Source organism: Enhydra lutris, unplaced genomic scaffold (assembly GCF_002288905.1).
Source record: "Enhydra lutris kenyoni isolate GAN:26980312 unplaced genomic scaffold, ASM228890v2 scaffoldscaffold13, whole genome shotgun sequence".
NCBI lineage: Eukaryota > Metazoa > Chordata > Mammalia > Carnivora > Mustelidae > Enhydra > Enhydra lutris.
In genome coordinates this window covers 54,329,808-54,346,167 of record NW_019154097.1, presented here as the reverse complement: position 1 = coordinate 54,346,167, position 16,360 = coordinate 54,329,808, and the positions used below count along the sequence as shown (strand labels likewise).

At 62.1% G+C, this 16,360-nt stretch overlaps 1 protein-coding gene across 1 annotated transcript; it reads right to left on the bottom strand.

The window, feature by feature from the left end:
* Positions 1 to 4,411: 4,411 nt before the first annotated feature.
* Positions 4,412 to 5,587, bottom strand: LOC111146252 (galectin-related inter-fiber protein). Its single transcript, XM_022501725.1, has 4 exons — positions 5,502 to 5,587; positions 5,233 to 5,392; positions 4,753 to 4,919; positions 4,412 to 4,570 (listed from the first exon to the last, which is right to left on the bottom strand). The coding sequence occupies exons 1-4, from the start codon at positions 5,585 to 5,587 to the stop codon at positions 4,555 to 4,557; spliced, it is 429 nt and encodes a 142-aa protein (XP_022357433.1). The 3' UTR covers positions 4,412 to 4,554.
* Between the last annotated feature and the right edge of the window lie 10,773 nt (positions 5,588 to 16,360).

The following is a 16,360-nucleotide window of genomic DNA, read 5'->3' as shown; positions in this document are numbered from 1 at the left end:
CGTCCGACTGTGGGGCAGGCCTTGCTGCCCGTGGGCTGCTGTCCCCACGGCTGCTGGTGTGGGACCTCTGGCAGAGACATCTGTGGGTCCCCTGGGAGAGGCAGCATCCACACCCTGTCATAGGAATGGCCCTGGGGGCCCAAGGAGGTGATGGGCTCAGCTGCTCGAGGCCATCCCTGCCCTAGGCGGAGAGAAGGTGAACCGGGGGTGTTACTTTAGGCCCACGCACCTGGCCTGGTGGTCCCCAGCACCCCCAGGGTCATGCTGGGCATCAGCCTCCCTCTGCACCTGTGCACTCATGGCCGCTGTTCCAGGACCTGCAGGAAGGGCAGAGGGGGAGCCGAGGCCCAGGACACCCAGTGGGGGCGTGGAGATGTCCACGGGGCCTGGCAGGGAGGGAGCAGAGGGGCTCACGCGGACAATGTTCTCCTGGACTTGGGGGTGCCAAACATGCCTCGTAGCGGCCCCATCGACAGAATTGGAAACTGAGGCTCCTAGAAGTGGTATTTGCTCAAGGCCACATGGCTTCTGTGCATTCATTCCATCCTTCAGCCCAGTGCCAGGCCCTGGTTTCTGCCAGCAATTAGGCCTGGGTGGGGGGGCGGGGGAAGCTGGCCATTCCCAATGCTCCCAGTCTTCCCCTCCGGCCTCGGGCCTCAGGCCTAGGTTCTCATTCTGGGGAAACAAAGAGTGGGTCTTTGCCACCTGGAGCTGGGGTTGAGGGGAAACCCGTGTCTGGAGCGCCCTCTGCTGGGTGGTCTGTTTCTCACTGGGGACCCCAGAAGTTTTAGGAAGGGGCTGGACTATGGGCATGAGGGCAGGAAGGCACTCCCCACCCTCGGGCATCCAGGGAAGACAAAGCAAGGTAAAAGTTGTCTTTAGATCACAGATCTCATACTGACTGCCCCTGGGGCAGCTTGCTTTGCAACTGATACTGGGTCTGGGTCTCACCATGATGGCTAGTATTTCAAAACAGGTATCAGATGTGTTAACGTCAGATCTTTTAAAATTGGAAGATCTGCCCACTCTGCACACTTCCCTGGGCACAAGGAAGGGGCTGAGCATGGTGGGCCATGTGCTTTCCTATAAGCCACAGACCACACCAGTCCCTATTGCCCTGTGCCCACCTGCCTCATTGAGTTACGTGGCCCTGTGGGCATGTGCGCTCTCTCCTCGACCATCCAGAGGGCCTGGCACCCTCAGCCAGCTGGTGGCATCGGAAGCCTGTGGACCTGACCTTGCGAGGGCCCCCACCTCCTGAATGAGGCAGCTGTGCTTCCCCACACAGCCCGGCCCAGTGGATCCCCCCTTGCACGTACACACACGCACACACGCAGATGACTGAGAGGGGACTCCGGCCCTCTGAGGGCTTGGCTGAGCCTGTGGGGAGCAGGGGGCTGTCCTGGGGGGCCTCTTTCAACTCCTCTGGCTGGGGCACCCCACCTTGCTGATGTCTAAGGGTCTCTGAAGGATCTCAGGGAATGTGTGGCCTCTTTCCAAGGAGCCACCGTTATGGTGCAGAGCAGGGACAGGAAGAGTGGGAGTTAAACCACCTCTAGAATTTGCTTCAGTCACTGCTGTGGTAGGTAGTGAGCTGCTTGTCCCTAGAAGGGTTTAAGCGGGGTCTGGTTCCATGCACTCGTTTATCTAACAGATATTTATTGGTGTGTGTGATGTGCCAGGCCTTGCTGCAGGTGTGAGGACCCCCATGGTGAGCGCCCTGGTTGGCCGTGTCGTGGAGCTGGCCATCGGTGGAGAAGGACAGCTGTGCACCTGTGATGGGTGCTAAACCCATGAACCACTACATGCTACCTGGGACGGGTAGTGGCAAGGAGTGAGCCCGGCTGCGTGCTGGGAAGAGCAGCAGGGAGGGGCTGGTGCCAAGGCCCTGGGGCAGAGATGGCTCCCTGCGGTTCAGGATGGGAAGGGAGGCAGACAAGTGACGGGGTGACGGGGTGGGTGAAGCCAAAGTTGCAGGGCTTTGAGACCACAGTGGGGGAGATTGGGCTCCTTCCCTTCTCATGAGTTCAGGGACCAGCTTATTAGTCGGAGCCTCTGTGCTTCTGGGGTCCCTAATGGGGGGTGATGTCTCTAGCTCATTCAAAGCTCTGATTGGTTCTCTTCAAGTCGGGCATTTATTAGCTCACATCAGCACACCTCTTAGAGCCAGGGGTGTTCCAGGCCGCCGGGGCTGGGGGCTGGGGGATGGCCTGGTCCCGGACCTCCAGAAGAGGCTGTGTGATAGGGGTGCAGAGCAGAGGCCAGCAGAGGCTGTAATGCCGAGCCGGAGGTCAGGGAGGGCTTCCTGGAGGAGGCCTCAGCTGAGGGGCCAGCCTGAGGGCTGCAGAACTGCACTGGGACACAGTTCTGGACAGGCCAGACAGGCACCCACACTGTGTGCTGAGGGCAGGGGGAGTAGCGGAAGGGGTCATCACAAGGCATTCCACCCCCAGGGCAGGACCCCCTGAGCTCATAGCTCCCTGTGCCCCTTTTCACAGAAGGGGAAACTGAGGCCCACGAATGCAGGGGTCTGAATTGTCCCCTGGCAGCTTGTAAGTGGGAGTGGGCGAAGGGCTGATGCAAAGCTAACTCGGTTCAGGGCCCGTGGCGGAAGGACCGATGTGCACGTGCGCGTTCATGCATGTCGGGCCTGGATTTGGGGGCTCCATCCCTCATTTGCTGAGCAAACCTCCTCAAGTTACTCCGCCTCTCTGAGCCCGTTTCACGTCTGCAGGATCAGTGTTACTCTGCATACCTGGCCGAGCTCCCGGGAGACGGTGTGGGCCTGGCCCCCATGCAGAGCCCGGCAAAACTTACACAGTGTGTCCGACTCTGAGCCACAGGCCATCTCCGGGCTCAGCACTCCCATTTCCCACCCCTCGGAAAAGAAAGTCTGGCATCGCATTTTACTAGTTGGCCCTCCCACCTTGCACGGCTGTTGGGAAGACCGACTTCACCGTGATGGGAGCTTTTGGTGTGTAGGGAAACTGAGGCCCAGGGAGCGTGAGCCACCAGCTCAGGTCACAGAGCAGCAGGGGCCTGGCATCCCAAGCAGGGATGCCCCCATCGCTGGCCTCAGAGTTCCCGAGACCAAAAGCAGCCTGGCCAGATCACAGACGCAGGCCAGGGCACCCCCTGAGCCACGCGGTGTGGGCGACCCCCTTCCCGCCACCACAGGTCTGCCCAGGATACAGGCTTGCCTGCCAGCCCCCAGCCTCCCCATCGTGGACACAGGAGGCGGGGGCAGGGCGGGAAGGGGCTCCTGGGCCATCTGGGCTGTGAACACCAGCAGGGAAGTGCACGGAGACAGGAAGGAAGCCGCACTGCTGGAGTCTGGGGCCACCATTGTCTCACCTGGGGGTGGGGGTGCTGAGATGGCCCCTCGGCTCAGGAGGCAGGCGGGCCCCACCCCGCGGCTGTCTCCTGCACTCTAGCCTCAGTTTCCCGGTCTGTAAAGCCTCAGAAGGCCAGATGCGTGTTGTGTCTGGAACTGCACAGAAGGTGACATGTGCAGCCAGCCCTCCAGCGCTTTGCCCAGACCCACTCCTGGGCTGAGGGCTTCGCTTGTTCCCAGAGGCCCCGGAACTTGCCCAGGGTCAGACCTCAGGAAGGCAGGGCTGGAAGTGGGACCCGGGCTGCAGGCTCCAGAGTCCAGGGCCGTCCCTGCTCAGCCCTGCTGTCTGCTACACCAACCTGCCTCTTCCTTAAGGAGCTCCCTCGTTTAGGCTACACCCTCGGGGAACCTCATCCTGGGCTGTGACATCAGCACTTCCATCAGGGTAGAGCGAGGGACAGGTGACGGGTAGGTAGAAGGATGGACAGACCGATGACTGACGGGGAGAGAGAGTCGCTGGGGTTGACGGCAGCACTGTGCGGACGAGATTGCCAGGGCTCCCTCCCTTCCTCTACGCCCACCCTGTCCCCACCCCTCACACACACGCACACACACACACACACACACACACACACACACGTGCGCACACGCACACACGGACACACGCACCCGCACGCGCGCACACACACAGCAGAGCTGGGAGCACGTCTCATTTCCAGGTGGGACAAGGAGAAACAGGAAAGACTCCTTCCTTCCACCCAACAGGAAGCAGAGCGAGGAGGCTTTGGGACCTCCCAGCAGACGGTCCTGGACTGGGCAGGATGCTCCCCCATGAGCTGAGCCAGAGGGGGTGTGCCCAGGGGTCTCGCAAGGGCAGCTGGCCAGGAGCCCCCCATCATCCGATGTCATCAGACACCACTCCCCTTCCAGGGAACGAGGGGAAGAGGTTCAGACCATCCCCAGGAAACACGGTCCCGGGGAAGACCCCACCCCCATCTCTGGTGGGGAGACTCTAGGGCTGCATCCATCACCCCACCTCACCCCCTCCAACCCCCCCCAGAGCAGCGGAGCCCCTGCAGCCTGCTCAAACTTTATTGAAGGTGGAGCTAGAATGGGAGGGGCCGAACCACACACCACTCCCCTCAGCTCCCCCAGCGTGGGCTCCACCGGACAAGGGACAGTTGCTGACTGAGGCTCCCTCCGGGGACTTCGAGTACAGCTCAGTGGCCCCCGTCCCTGCAAGCAGCCAAGACACCCGCCTCAGCCCCAGCCCGGCCCAGACCCCAGCGCAGCCTCAAGGGTGGGACATGTTCTGTGGGCCCTGCTCCCTTGGGCCCCCCTCCCAGGCTGCTGGGGTCTGTCGGGTCCCGGGTGCGGCAGGGGACAGAGCTGGGCGGTTGGGGGGGCAGGTACGTTACCACCAGCTCAGGTCCCTCCTGGCCAGCTCCACCTGGGCCAGGCGGTGGTCACTGAGCACCTGCACCCGGGTGATGGCCGCCAGCGGCCTGTGGCGGTGTGCGAACTGTAGCACCTTGTGTTCCTGGACGTGGACGTGGAAGTGCTCCGCGTCTGAGCTGACCTCCATCTGGGGACAGGAGGCTGGTGAACCATAGCCCGCCACGGAGCCCAGGGCCCCTCAGCACGTGGAATCCCCCATCGTGCAGCCCACCGATGGGAGACCTGCATCCCCGCCAGATGGACGTCCCTTCCCTCTCTGAGGGGTGCACCCAGCAGCACCCAGCCGCAAGACTCCCCCGGTCTTTACCCAGAATCCTCCGCAGTACATGGGGACACAACGTCCTTCCTATCAAGCAGCATCAGGATAGCCTGCATGGCCTCCCGGCCCCCTCAAGCCTCCCCCTGCCCCCCATGGGCCTCCCCTCTGCTGCCCTCATCACCTCAAAGGGCTCCCCCAGCACCAGCGGGAAGACGCTGGACACCTCCTCCTGGCCCCAGCGGCCCCCCTGGAACGTGTTGCCCACCACGGTGGCGCTGGAGAACCGGGGCTTGACGTGGAAGGCGATCTCCCCCGCCTCGGACAGGAAGTTGATCTCAAACCTGGGGCGGGGGGGGGGGGGGCGTCATGGGAGTTGTGGGACAGCAGGTAGCTGGGGAGTCTCAACCCAAGGCTGAGAGGGGCTTCCCTGGGGAGGGTGATGACCCTTACTTGTCCTCTCCAGAGTCAGAGTGTCCCTGGACCAGCAGGCTCCAGCCAGGGGCCAGGCCCCCTGCACAGAAGGCTTCGAACTGCATGCAAAAGGGGGGTAGAGGGTCCCCCACTTGTCCAGGAGGCCCCAGCCCGTCTCACCCCCAGCACGGACTCTTCCCCGGGACCCTGGCCCAGCGTTCCCTTCACGGCAGGGTGGTGGGGGTCCTCCACGCCACACCCTCTCATCCTGCAGGCCTGGGGAAGGGGCAACTGGGTGCGGGGAGGCCCCGCCTGGCCCTGCACCCTTCTCACCCACCTGCAGCGCCATCTCGCTTGTCCGCTTTGGCGGGCGTGGAGCCTGAGCCGAGACTTATAGGTAGGTGGGCAGGGAAGGCGGGGCAGGACACAGGAGCCCCACCCCTGGGACAGCCTGCAGACTGACTGGCCCCTCCCTGGCCCCAGCCCTCTCTCCCCACACCTTATCAACACAGATGCTATTTAAGCGCCAGAAACAGGGTGGCAGGCCCTGGGCCCCTCCCCACCCCCACTTCATTTACTAGGGTCCTAGGAAAGCACTTCTGCTTCCCACCCCGAGCAGCTGAGCAGCTTCCTCCGGGCTCCAGGGACCCAAACCCTCATCACTGCTCAAGTGAGAGGAGGTGGGGGACGGCAGGCCTACCAACCCTGCCTGGGCCTTCTGGGGGCCCAGCCTGTGTCCCTCCCAGGCCAGCCCAGCCCAGCCCAGCCCAGCCTCCCCGGCTGCCCTGCTCCAGCCAGCTCAGCTGGCCCCGTGGGGCACTGTGCTGGGATTAGGCTGGGGCTGTGGTCAGCGCATTCCTGGGCTCTGGCTGATGGAGTGGGGGAGGGCCTTTCCCATACCCCAACGCCCCTGCTGGCCTGGAGCCTCAGCCCCTCTCAGCTGAGCTGGGGAGGAGGCCAGGCCGGGGGCCCCCACGGAGTGTGTAGGGGAGGGGTCAGGGTCTCCCCAGGCTTTCAGGGTGGCTGGGGGGGCCACCGGGCTGGACTGTCCAGGGAACTGGCCTTAAGGAGAGCCAGGCCGGGCCCGAGGAGCGCTGGGGCTGCTGCATGCGGTGAGTGTGTAGGGAGTGTGGGCATGTGGTGAGCGCGGGGTCCCATGGCTGCACAAATAGGTGTCTGTGGACGTGAGCCCCTGGGTGTGAGAGGTGTGGTGTGCGAGGGCCCCCATGCAGTTTCCCTGCCCAGTGCATCTCTGGGGGACTGGCACCCATCTGCACACCCCAGGCCCCGGGGATAACCTGGCTGGCTGTCACCCCCTTGTTCCCCTCAGCCTTCCCCGTGTGCGGGCCAGTCTTGACGAGGGGATGATGCTAAGGCCAGACTGGAAGCTGAGATGGCCAGGATGGCCCGTTGGTGGGGTGGGGCACTGTGGTGCACCCGGGACAGGCTGCAGGGGGCAGCACTGAGCAGTGGGGGGCGGGTGCTGTCCTGACTCCCACCTTGAAGAGCCCTGTCCCAACCCAGCCTGGCTGTCCTAGGGTTCATAGGCTGCAGACCCCTCACAGCTGCCTCCCCACGAGGACCACGGAGAAGGGAGGCCCTGCCACAGCTGGCTAGCAGGAGGGTGAAGCCTATCCTTGCCTCTCCACCTCCGCGTCCTGTGTCCTGTCCCTTGTCCCTAGAGTGTTGGGACTGGGCAGTCGGGGTCCAGAGAAGGCTTGAGCTAGTAGCCTCTGGGTCTCAGTCTTCCCAGCTATGCCCTAGGCTCGGCAGTCTTGCTCTGCCGTGCTAACCTCTTCCCCCTGTGCCTGTCCCCTCAAAGGGGGAGGGCAGCCCAGGAAGCCACAGCCCTGGCTGGACACAGGAAGCTGGGCCATTGTCACCTTACTTTGGGGTCAGCAGGGGCACTGGTGGAGGGTCCTTGGGAGTCAGCTGTCTAAAGCCCTAGCCAGGCATTAGGGGATCTGCGAGTGGGGCTTGTCCCCCAAACTCCCTGGACAGAAGGCCTGAGTCCTCTGCCTGGACAAGAGCACTGGTCTGGGGTGAGGAGGCCTCAGGAACCCCTGCCTGGGCAGGCTCGCTGCTCCCTGAGTCTCCCTGAGCCTCCCCATCTGAGCAATGGGGATTTGCAGGTAGCCAGGGGGCCTCGAGGGTGCAGGGCTGAGAGCCTGGTCGGTCCATGGCCAGCCTGGAGACCTACAGTAGGCCTACCTACACAAAGCAGGCCCTGGGCCTCCACGCACACCGTGGCACTTGTTCCTGGTGTGAATAGACACATGGCCAGGCTGTGGTCTCACCCGGCCTGGGCTTTGGAACCTCTCCCACGAGGGGCGGGAGCCAGAAGCAGTCTAAGCAACCGGTGGCTACAACCCGAAAGGCCAGAGTAGGGCCGGGGAATGGAGAGAGGGACATAGAGGCTCCATGTGGTTGGCCCAGCCCCGTAGGCAACCCCCAATGTCATGGAGTTCAGGTGGGGCCACAGCCTGGCCCCGGGGGTCGGGGCAGCTGTGGACAGTGGCCCTCCCCACCACCACCAAGTTTCTGGCCAGGCAGCGCTGGGCCCCGGGAGCAAACAGACCTGGCAGTCCAGGTGCTTCCCCGCCCCCTCACGGATGTGTGATTTTTGCCCTGGGCTTTGGACCTTCACAGGCTCAGAGGAGGCCGAGGCTCTTTACCAGGACTCAGCACCAGGACTCATCCAGTGGGATGGGGCGTTGTCTGGGCTGGCTTCCTGGAGGAGGTGGCACCTCATGCAGGCCTTGAAGAATATGGACTTAGAAGGGTGCTGGAGGGTGAGGTCTCAGGCCTAGCACTGGGGGGATCGCTTGGGAAGGATCTGACACACCTTCAGGACAGTTGTCAGCGATCCATGACCTCACCTCTGGAGGGCAGCCCACCTTCCATGGGCGTGCTGGAGCCGGTCAGTGCCCCGGCTGGCTCAGACTGGAGGAAGCCCCCAGAGTCCCTCAGGGAGGGTGGCGGCGCGAGAACACTGGTGCCCATTCTGCTGCTCTTCTCGGTGTGGGCACCCAGCCCGGCCCAGCCATGGGCGATTCCAGGTCATTGGGATCTCGAGCCAGCCCTCCCACGACCCCCACACCGTCCCCCACCCACATCTGGAACCGCTTGCTGATGGCAAGGTCAGCGCAGAAAGTCTCCACCCCGACCTGGCAAGGGGCAGTACTGGAGCTGGGACACGTGGCCTCAGGCTGGCTGTCTCCCTGGCTGGGCCCTTGGTGGCCTTTGGCACGTAGCAATTGGTTCTCCTCTCTGCTGGGGCTGTGACGCGAGTGTGCATTCTGGGGCAGCAGGGAGACCCAGTCCAGTACGTAGTGTGCTGCCAGTCAGGAGGCTGCGGGCCACCATTGCCCAGATGGGGAAACCGAGACCCAGGAGCCCCATGGAGGGCCCTCATAGGGCCTGCTAAAGGCTGGAAGGGGCTGATCCGGCGCAAGGACAGCAGGATCCCCTACTCCCTCGTGCCCCCTCGCCTGTCCCTCTGGAGCCCCCTGCCAGCTATGCCCAGCCATCACCCGCCCCAAGTCCTGCGGGCTCACAGCTTAGCCCCATCTCTCATAAAGCCCTCCTTGCTCTCCCTCCTCTGAATCATTTGCTCACTCAGGGCCGCAGTCGCTATACCCCAAGCCATTCATGGAGGCCCTGCTGTGTGCCAGGAGCTGCCTGGTACCCTCTGGGGTCAGTAGGAAGGAGGCAGGTCTGAGCCTGACCCATGGCAGCCCTTCTCTCGCTCCGTGTGGAGGGAGGCCCCCAGGCCCAGGGGAGGAAGATGTGGGGGTGATTGGGGAGCTCAGCTCATCGTGGCTATGGTAGGTTACTTCTACAGTGTGCCCAGTGCGATGCCTGCCACACATGTCCCTCGGTGGGAGAGGGAAGAAACCTCTCACTCATTCACTTGCTCAGAACACGTTTTTTGTGCACCTGTGATATGGAAGGCCCTGAGCAGTTTCACAGACAGACAGACAGGCAGACATGGTCCCCGCCCTCACAGAGCTTCCAGTGACTGAGGGAGGGGCAGGCATTAAATGACTAATCCATTCTCACCTTATCCAGTTATCAGTTTCTGAAGGGAAATCTGGGGAGAGACAGTTGTGGCCAGGGGGGCCTGGCCTGATACCAGCAGGTCAGGGAGACTTCCTGAAGGAGGTGACTTTGGGCTGAGCCCAGAAGAGGAAGGGCTCACCAAGGATGGGGGAGGGCAGCATGTGCAAAGGCCCTGGGGAGGGCAGACCTGTGGGAGTGTGAGGGGCCGGGATGGGGCTGGGGAAAGCATGTTGCCACCCTGTCTTTGTTGCCTGGCTGGGGTCCAGCCCTTCCAGCCTCCCCTGCCAGGCGCCACCTTCCCTTTCCCTAATTTGGCCCGGCATTTTTCCTGGCCAGGCCACCCACCCAGTGCCTGGCCATTGTCTGGGTGTCTCCTGCTTCCCGCCCTTGAGTCTCTTATCACCCAGAGAATCTGCTCGCTTGGGGGCATTTGGGGGCTGATAAGGCTTTGCTGGAGCCAAGGACAGACAGGAGCTGCCTGTTCTGACGCCACCCCCTTGCTGGCATGGGGTGGCCAGCAGTGGCCTAAAGATACTCAGCAGACATGGCCCAGCCTCCCCGCTGCAGGGACCACAGGGCTGCCCCTTCTACTCTGCACCTTTCCCTCTGTCCCCTACAAATCAGAGCAGACCCATCTGCTTCTTACAGGCCCCTTTCTGGGCCCCCGTGTCTCCATCTGGGGTTGTGGGAGCATGGGCATGGCCCAGATGCTCGGCCAGGGGACAGAAGCAAGGCTGCCCTGGCCAGGGGAGGTTGGGGCCTGGCTGGCGCTAGGGGACCCTCTCGGGGGACACTGGCAGTGAGCGAACCAGGATGGCAGCCATCTCTGAGGGAGCTCAACTAGCCTGCACCAGCCACCCAAAGGGCTGCCTGGGTCCCGAGGCCCTGGGCCAGGCACGGGAGGCCATGGGAGGCCCTGTGCAGGGCTGGGGCTGGGGGCCAGCTGTGCAGGCAGGGTGGGGGTAGACCTCTGGACTGGAGGGGGGCTGTGATGATTTCTCCATATGGGCGCTGGGCTCCAGGGTTATAAACACGCAGCAGCAGCCCGGACTCGAGGAAGGGAGAGCCGGGAATCCGATTAGATCAGAAAGCAGCTGGGTGGGGATCCTGGAGCAGGGCTGTGGAGGCCTAAAGATAGGATACTGGAGCCTTGGGGATCCCAGGGCTCTCCCTTGGTAGCCGGCCAGGGTCTGGGACATCAGATGTAGGTTCAAGCCCCCACTGTATAGACAGGGCGGCCGTGTGACCTGGAGGTGCAGCCCCTCCCGGGGTGGGGGACGAGGCACGCAGGGAAGGGGTGCACACGGCACAGACTCCCATTCACTACACAGCCTTGTGGGGGCAAGACGGACGTGTGTTGCAGCAGGACAGATGAATGATAAATAGCTCGACAAGGGCACGGAACATTCTAGATGTGTGTGGGCTAGGAAGAAAGGGAACTAGAGAGCTGGGCAGTCCGTTTTGGTAGGTACCGACCACACGTACCCACGGAGCTGCTGAAATGGGTTTTACAAGACTCAGTGCAAAAAAAAAAAAACAACTCATTAATAATATTTAATATCGATTATTTGTTAAATGAAATTATTTTTGAATATAGTGGGTTAAATAAAATATATTATTAAAATTAATTCCACCTGTTTTAAAAACTTTTCTTTTTTTCTTTTTCTTTTTTTTTTTTTTTTTTAGGTAGGCTCTACACCCGGCACAGAACCCCACGTGGGGCTTGAACTCATGACCTTGAGATCAAGACCTGAGCTGAGAACAAGCTGGCCAAGACCTGAGTTGGACACTTAACCGACTGAGCCACCCAGGTGACCCTTTTAAGCTTTTTTTTTTAACATGTCCACGAGAAAATGTCAAATTAGTTCTGTGGCTTGCATTTCGCGTCTATGGAACAGTGCAGAATGGAGAGGGTAGGAGGGAGGGGTGGGAGCACTGGGGCCAGAGTTGAGAGGGGGCTCTCAGGGGAGGTGACCACTGAGATCTCGTGCTGAGAAGGACGCAGCCCAGGAGACCTGGGAAGAAGAAGCAGACAGAAGGAATAGTAGGTGCAAAGGTCTTGAGGTGTGAGCGGCCAGCGGCTGCGTTTCTGGAGTGTGGGAATGTGGGGCAGGGGTAGTATGAGGTGAGGTCGTGAAGGTGAGCGGAGGCCACATCTGTGAGACTCCAGTGTCCCATTCCCCCATCTCCCAGGGCCAGGCCAGCTGGTGGGGAATGAGCTGGTCTGGGTCTGCCCCCACTCTAGAACCCTCTCCGGACGGCTCAGGCCCAGCATAGCCAAGGAGCCCGCGACCGCTGCCTCCCCCTTCCCTCTAGACACCAGGATGTCATTGCCCTGTGCTGTGTCCTCACAGCCCAGTCCGGGCCCGCTGCCACCTCCCCCTCCCTCTCAGGCTGACCCCCGTTGGCTTCCAACGCTCCCGCCAAGACTCTCGGGAAAGGCCCAGGGGAGCCGCCAGCTCCCGAAATAACCTCACACCAGTTCCAGGACATCTGCAGAGGGGCGGAGTGCCGGAACCCGGGACTATGAGCACCACTGAGCCCCCTCGGGCTGGGGGCTGGGAATGAGGATGCGGGGATGGGGAGAGGGAAACAGAGGGAGAGCAGCGGGTGGTCGGGGGCAGGGAGCCTCTGTCAATGCCCCCAGGCCAGCAGGCCTCCAGAGTACAGAGGAGCTGCACCCAGGAGTTGGTGTCCGGTGGGTGGGTGGCGCTGCAGACGGTGGGGGCTGGGTAGAGGATCAGGGGCTGGGTAGAGGATCAGGGCCTGGCACTCGCGCCCTGAGACCAGGTTGGGCCCTGCAGGACTCAGACGTCTACAGGGCTTATCTCCTCGCCCCCCGCTTTTTCCCAGGTGGGAAACAGGGTGCAAAGAGGCTGAGCACATGTCCGGGGACCCCAGTGCATGAGCGGCAGGCGAGGACACGGCTGGCCAGGCGCCTTTCCCTCGGTGGCCTTCACGCGCTTGGTCACTGTCCTCCCAGCTGGCCGACAGGCTGACAGAATGTTCTCCCCCAGCACTGGGTCCCCAGGGGCTGTCTTCAAACAGCGCGGCTTGCCGTGGCCAGGCCTATGGAATTTCCCCAGCCTGAGGAGCACTGTGCTGGGCTGGCCCCTGCAGAGGCGGGTTTGGGAGGGGAAACTGAGGCAGGAAGGGGCCGCCCAGAGCCCAGCGTGGGATTTTGGGACAAGAAACTGAGGGTTGGTCTTTTGAAATGAAAAAGGTCTTCCCTACAAGTCCCCCAGCCAGATCCCCGTGATCCACCCATGCATTCAGCAGTTCCCTCCAGAACGCTCGCCTTGTGCTGGGGGCTGGGAGACCATGGTGGACACAGGGAACAGGCCGAGGGAAGACAGGCCAGGTGGGCAGAGGGGAGGTGGGCAGCCCAGATTGGTCTGGAGTCTGTATGGTCAGCACCAAGACTCTGCGGTGTCTGGGGAGACCCCAGTCCACAACCCCTCCCAGAAAAGAGAGGGGCTTCCTACTGAAGACCCGGCTGGCTGCTCAGTGGCCCATGGCCGTTCCCCACCCCCACACTATCCCCGCCCCCCAGCAGGCAATGGTGGAAACTTTGCATCATGTTTCTCAGGATAGAAAATAAAAGCAAAGTAAAACCACTTGCATGTTAGCTCCTGTGGTGAGGAAGGGCCTTCCACAGGACATTCAAGTGAGGGCCAAGGTCAAGAAGGGGGTGCCCTCAGGGTGCCCCAGGGAGCCGTGAAATATAGGAGGGCAGGCTGGGCTGACAGCATCCTCGCATCTCGCTGGAGGACGCCCACCCCGGGGGAACAGGGAGCTGTCCTGGGGGCCGGACAGGGTGACTGGACAGAGCCTGTGGTGCCTTGGTGGGGCAGGAGAGGACCCAGTGGAGAGGGAAGCTGGGGTGCGTGGCCAGCAGGGAGCAGGAGAATTTTCAAGGGGAGCTGATCCCCAAGATCCCCCCCAAACCACGTCTCAGCAGTTGGGGGGCCTGGGGCAGACAGAGTGCAAAGAGTGGGCGGGAGGAAGTGGAGACCCTCCTCCCACCATGGCCTTGGCCTCCCCACCCCAGACAGGCTCAGGGCCAGCTTACCAGCTCACTGCAGCCACCGGGGCCGCCCGGGTCACTCCCACCCCTGCTCCCCTCTGTGCTCTGACTACTGCTGCCACTTCCCTGGGCTGGGACGGACACGGCATTCTTTCAAAAACATTTCCTTTGCAAAATAATCCTTCGAAATATGTTTTTGGAAATGGACTCCTGATCTGAACAGGAAGAAGTTAATTATGGTCCCTCCCCAGAGGGGTGCGGGGGAGGAAGCCCGGGGGTCAGAAACATGAGTGAGGGCCAGGACGGACGCTCCCCCGCCGCACCCCAGGCCTGGCCTCAGCTCCCCTTCCCCACGACCCCCTGGCCCCCCTGCCGTCCCCACCCCCCCACACCCATGATGGCTCTCCAAAGCCCCAAGCTCCCCAGCCCACAGATGGGGAGATAGAGACCCGGGGAGGGCCAGGGACTTGGCCAAGGTCAGAGGTTGGAGGCAGAGCCCCTCCCCTGCGTGGCATCCACGTGGATGTGTGAGTGAGGGTGTGCGTGTACAGGTGGCCGAGGAGGGCTCGTGGGGTCTGTGGCGTTGGCTCAGCTGGCCGGGGCGGTGGGGGCTCCAACTTCCCCGCCTGCCAGGCCACCTTCCCAGGTGCAGAGGCACCGGTTGGATTAGGATCCTAGGGGGAAAATGGTGGGGGCTCCCTTCAGGCACCTGCCCTCAACAGCCCCAACCACCCTCCACACAAGGGCCACCTGGTGTGCCCGACAGACCGCCTCTGGGTGCCTCTGGATACCTTTGTCCCTCTCAGTTCTGACGCTCCGTTCTGGGCCATGCATCTCACAGGTACAAGGGCTCATAGCGATCTCGGACGCTGGGGTGTCTGGACTCCTGTCCAGCCGGGGGGCCTTCCCCGCCAGCCTCCACCACCGGGGTGAGAGTGTAGGTCTCAGGCAGGAGCCCCGTCCTCAGATCTGCCATCCTGTCATCGCCGCTGTGCGAGAGCCCGGCGAACGCGTCCTGTCTTTTGGTCTGGGCTGACAGGTGGGGCCGACGGGCTAAAATCAAGATCAAGGCATCGGCAGGTTCATATTCCTCCCAGAGGCTCCGCTTTCTCCAGCTTCTGGAAGCCGCCTACGTCCTCGGCTGAGGGCCGGCCACAGGTTCCAAGGCCACAAGAGCACCCCCCACCCAGTGTCGGCGGCTGGCCCCACCTGCCTCCTGACCCCCGAGCCGAAGACCCCTGTGATTGCACTGGGGGACACCCACGGGACCCCGGATACCCCCCTCCTTCTCTAGCTTCGCTGAACCACATCCTCAACGCCCCTTTGACCGTGAAAGGGGACATTGTCACAGGTCCCAGGCAAGAGGCCCCGGACGTCTTTGGGGGGGCTCTGTTCCGCCTGCCACGTCATACTTCCGTGTTGTCTGTCCGTCTACTCCCGTGTTTCTCCGACCTCCAACCGTCCTGTACTTTATTTGCCCGCCTGTCCGGCCAGCAGGCCAGCCAGGCGTCATATTTCCATCCCCTGCCTGTCTGTTGGTGCAGCCATCCGTCCAGCCATCCGTCGTCCACCCATCTGTCCATATAGGGCAGGACGCTGCAGAGGAGGACCAGAGAGTCACAGCAGGCGTGGGGGTCACAGGCTGGGGCCCCGAGCCCTCCCACTCTGCCAGGCTCAGTCTTCCTCTTCCTCACAGCTCCTTCCTAAAACCCGCAGCCGTCACCAGCCCCCAAAGACAAGCAGCTTCCTCTGTCCAGAGAAGGGCTCCCTGAGTCCAGAGGGGCACAGCTCACCCTCTTGGTCTCTGGCCCCCACCCCGTGGAGCTGGGGGCATTTGCTCCGTGGGCTCAGACCCGGCGTCGGCCCCAAGGGCTGTGGAGGGAGCCGCTGCCCCAGTGGACAGACAGCCGCAGGGCCGCAGGGCTGCGTGGGCTCCGCTGACCCCACGCACTGCTTCTCTACCCCTCTGGAGTTCAGTGCGGGGGCAAGCCTTGGGTCCTGGGGGAGGCTGTGGGAAAGACCCCAGCAGACCCCTCGCCAGCTTCAGGGCGTCTTCTGGGGGAGTGTCAGTCACCTAGGGCTTGGGGAGAGGGCCCTGGACCAAGCCCAGGATGATTCGATGAGGAAAAAATGCCCCCAAGAGGACGAGCTTGCCTCAGCTGCCAAGACGACCACGCTTGTCACAGCCTCATTCCCCTTATCTCCCCAGTGGGATGAGCAAGGGGACGCCAGGCTCCCTGGCCCCTCAAGGGGACCCCAAACCAGAGGCTGGGACCCTCTTTGGGTCTCACTGTCTCTGTCTCTCACTGTCTCCCTGTCTCTGTCTCTAACAGTCTCCATGTCTCATGTCTCTGTGTCTCACTGTCTCTCTGTTTTTCTCTGTCTCTCACGGTCTCACTGTCTCTCACTGTCTCTGTCTCTCACTATCTCTGTTTCTCACTGTCACTGTCTTTATATCTCACTGTCTCTGTGTCTTGCTCTCTGTCTCTCACTGTGTCTTACTGTCTCCATCCCTCACTGTCTCTGTCTTGTTGTCTCTGTCTCTCACTATGTGTCTCACTGTCTCTGTGTTTCACTGTCTGTCTCTCACTGTCTCCATATCTCTCTGTATCTATGTCTCGCTATCTCTCTCTCACTATCTCTGTCTCTGTCTCGCTGTCTCTGTCTCTCACTGTCCCTGTGTCTCACTGTCTCCATCCCTCACTGTCTCTGTCTCTCACTGTCCCTGTGTCTCACTGTCCCTGTGTCTCACTGTCTCCATCCCTCACTGTCTCTGTCTCTCACTGTCCCTGTGTCTCACTGTCCCTGT

Bases quoted from the DNA above. Each gene is read 5' to 3' on its own strand.
- LOC111146252 (XM_022501725.1), bottom strand. From the start codon at position 5,587: ATGCAGTTCGAAGCCTTCTGTGCAGGGGGCCTGGCCCCTGGCTGGAGC. The intron at 5,393-5,501 runs GTAAGGGTCATC...CCCCCGCCCCAG, and splicing joins TCTGACTCTGGAGAGGACAA to GTTTGAGATCAACTTCCTGT. The intron at 4,920-5,232 runs GTGATGAGGGCA...TCCTGTCCCCAG, and splicing joins TGCTGGGGGAGCCCTTTGAG to ATGGAGGTCAGCTCAGACGC.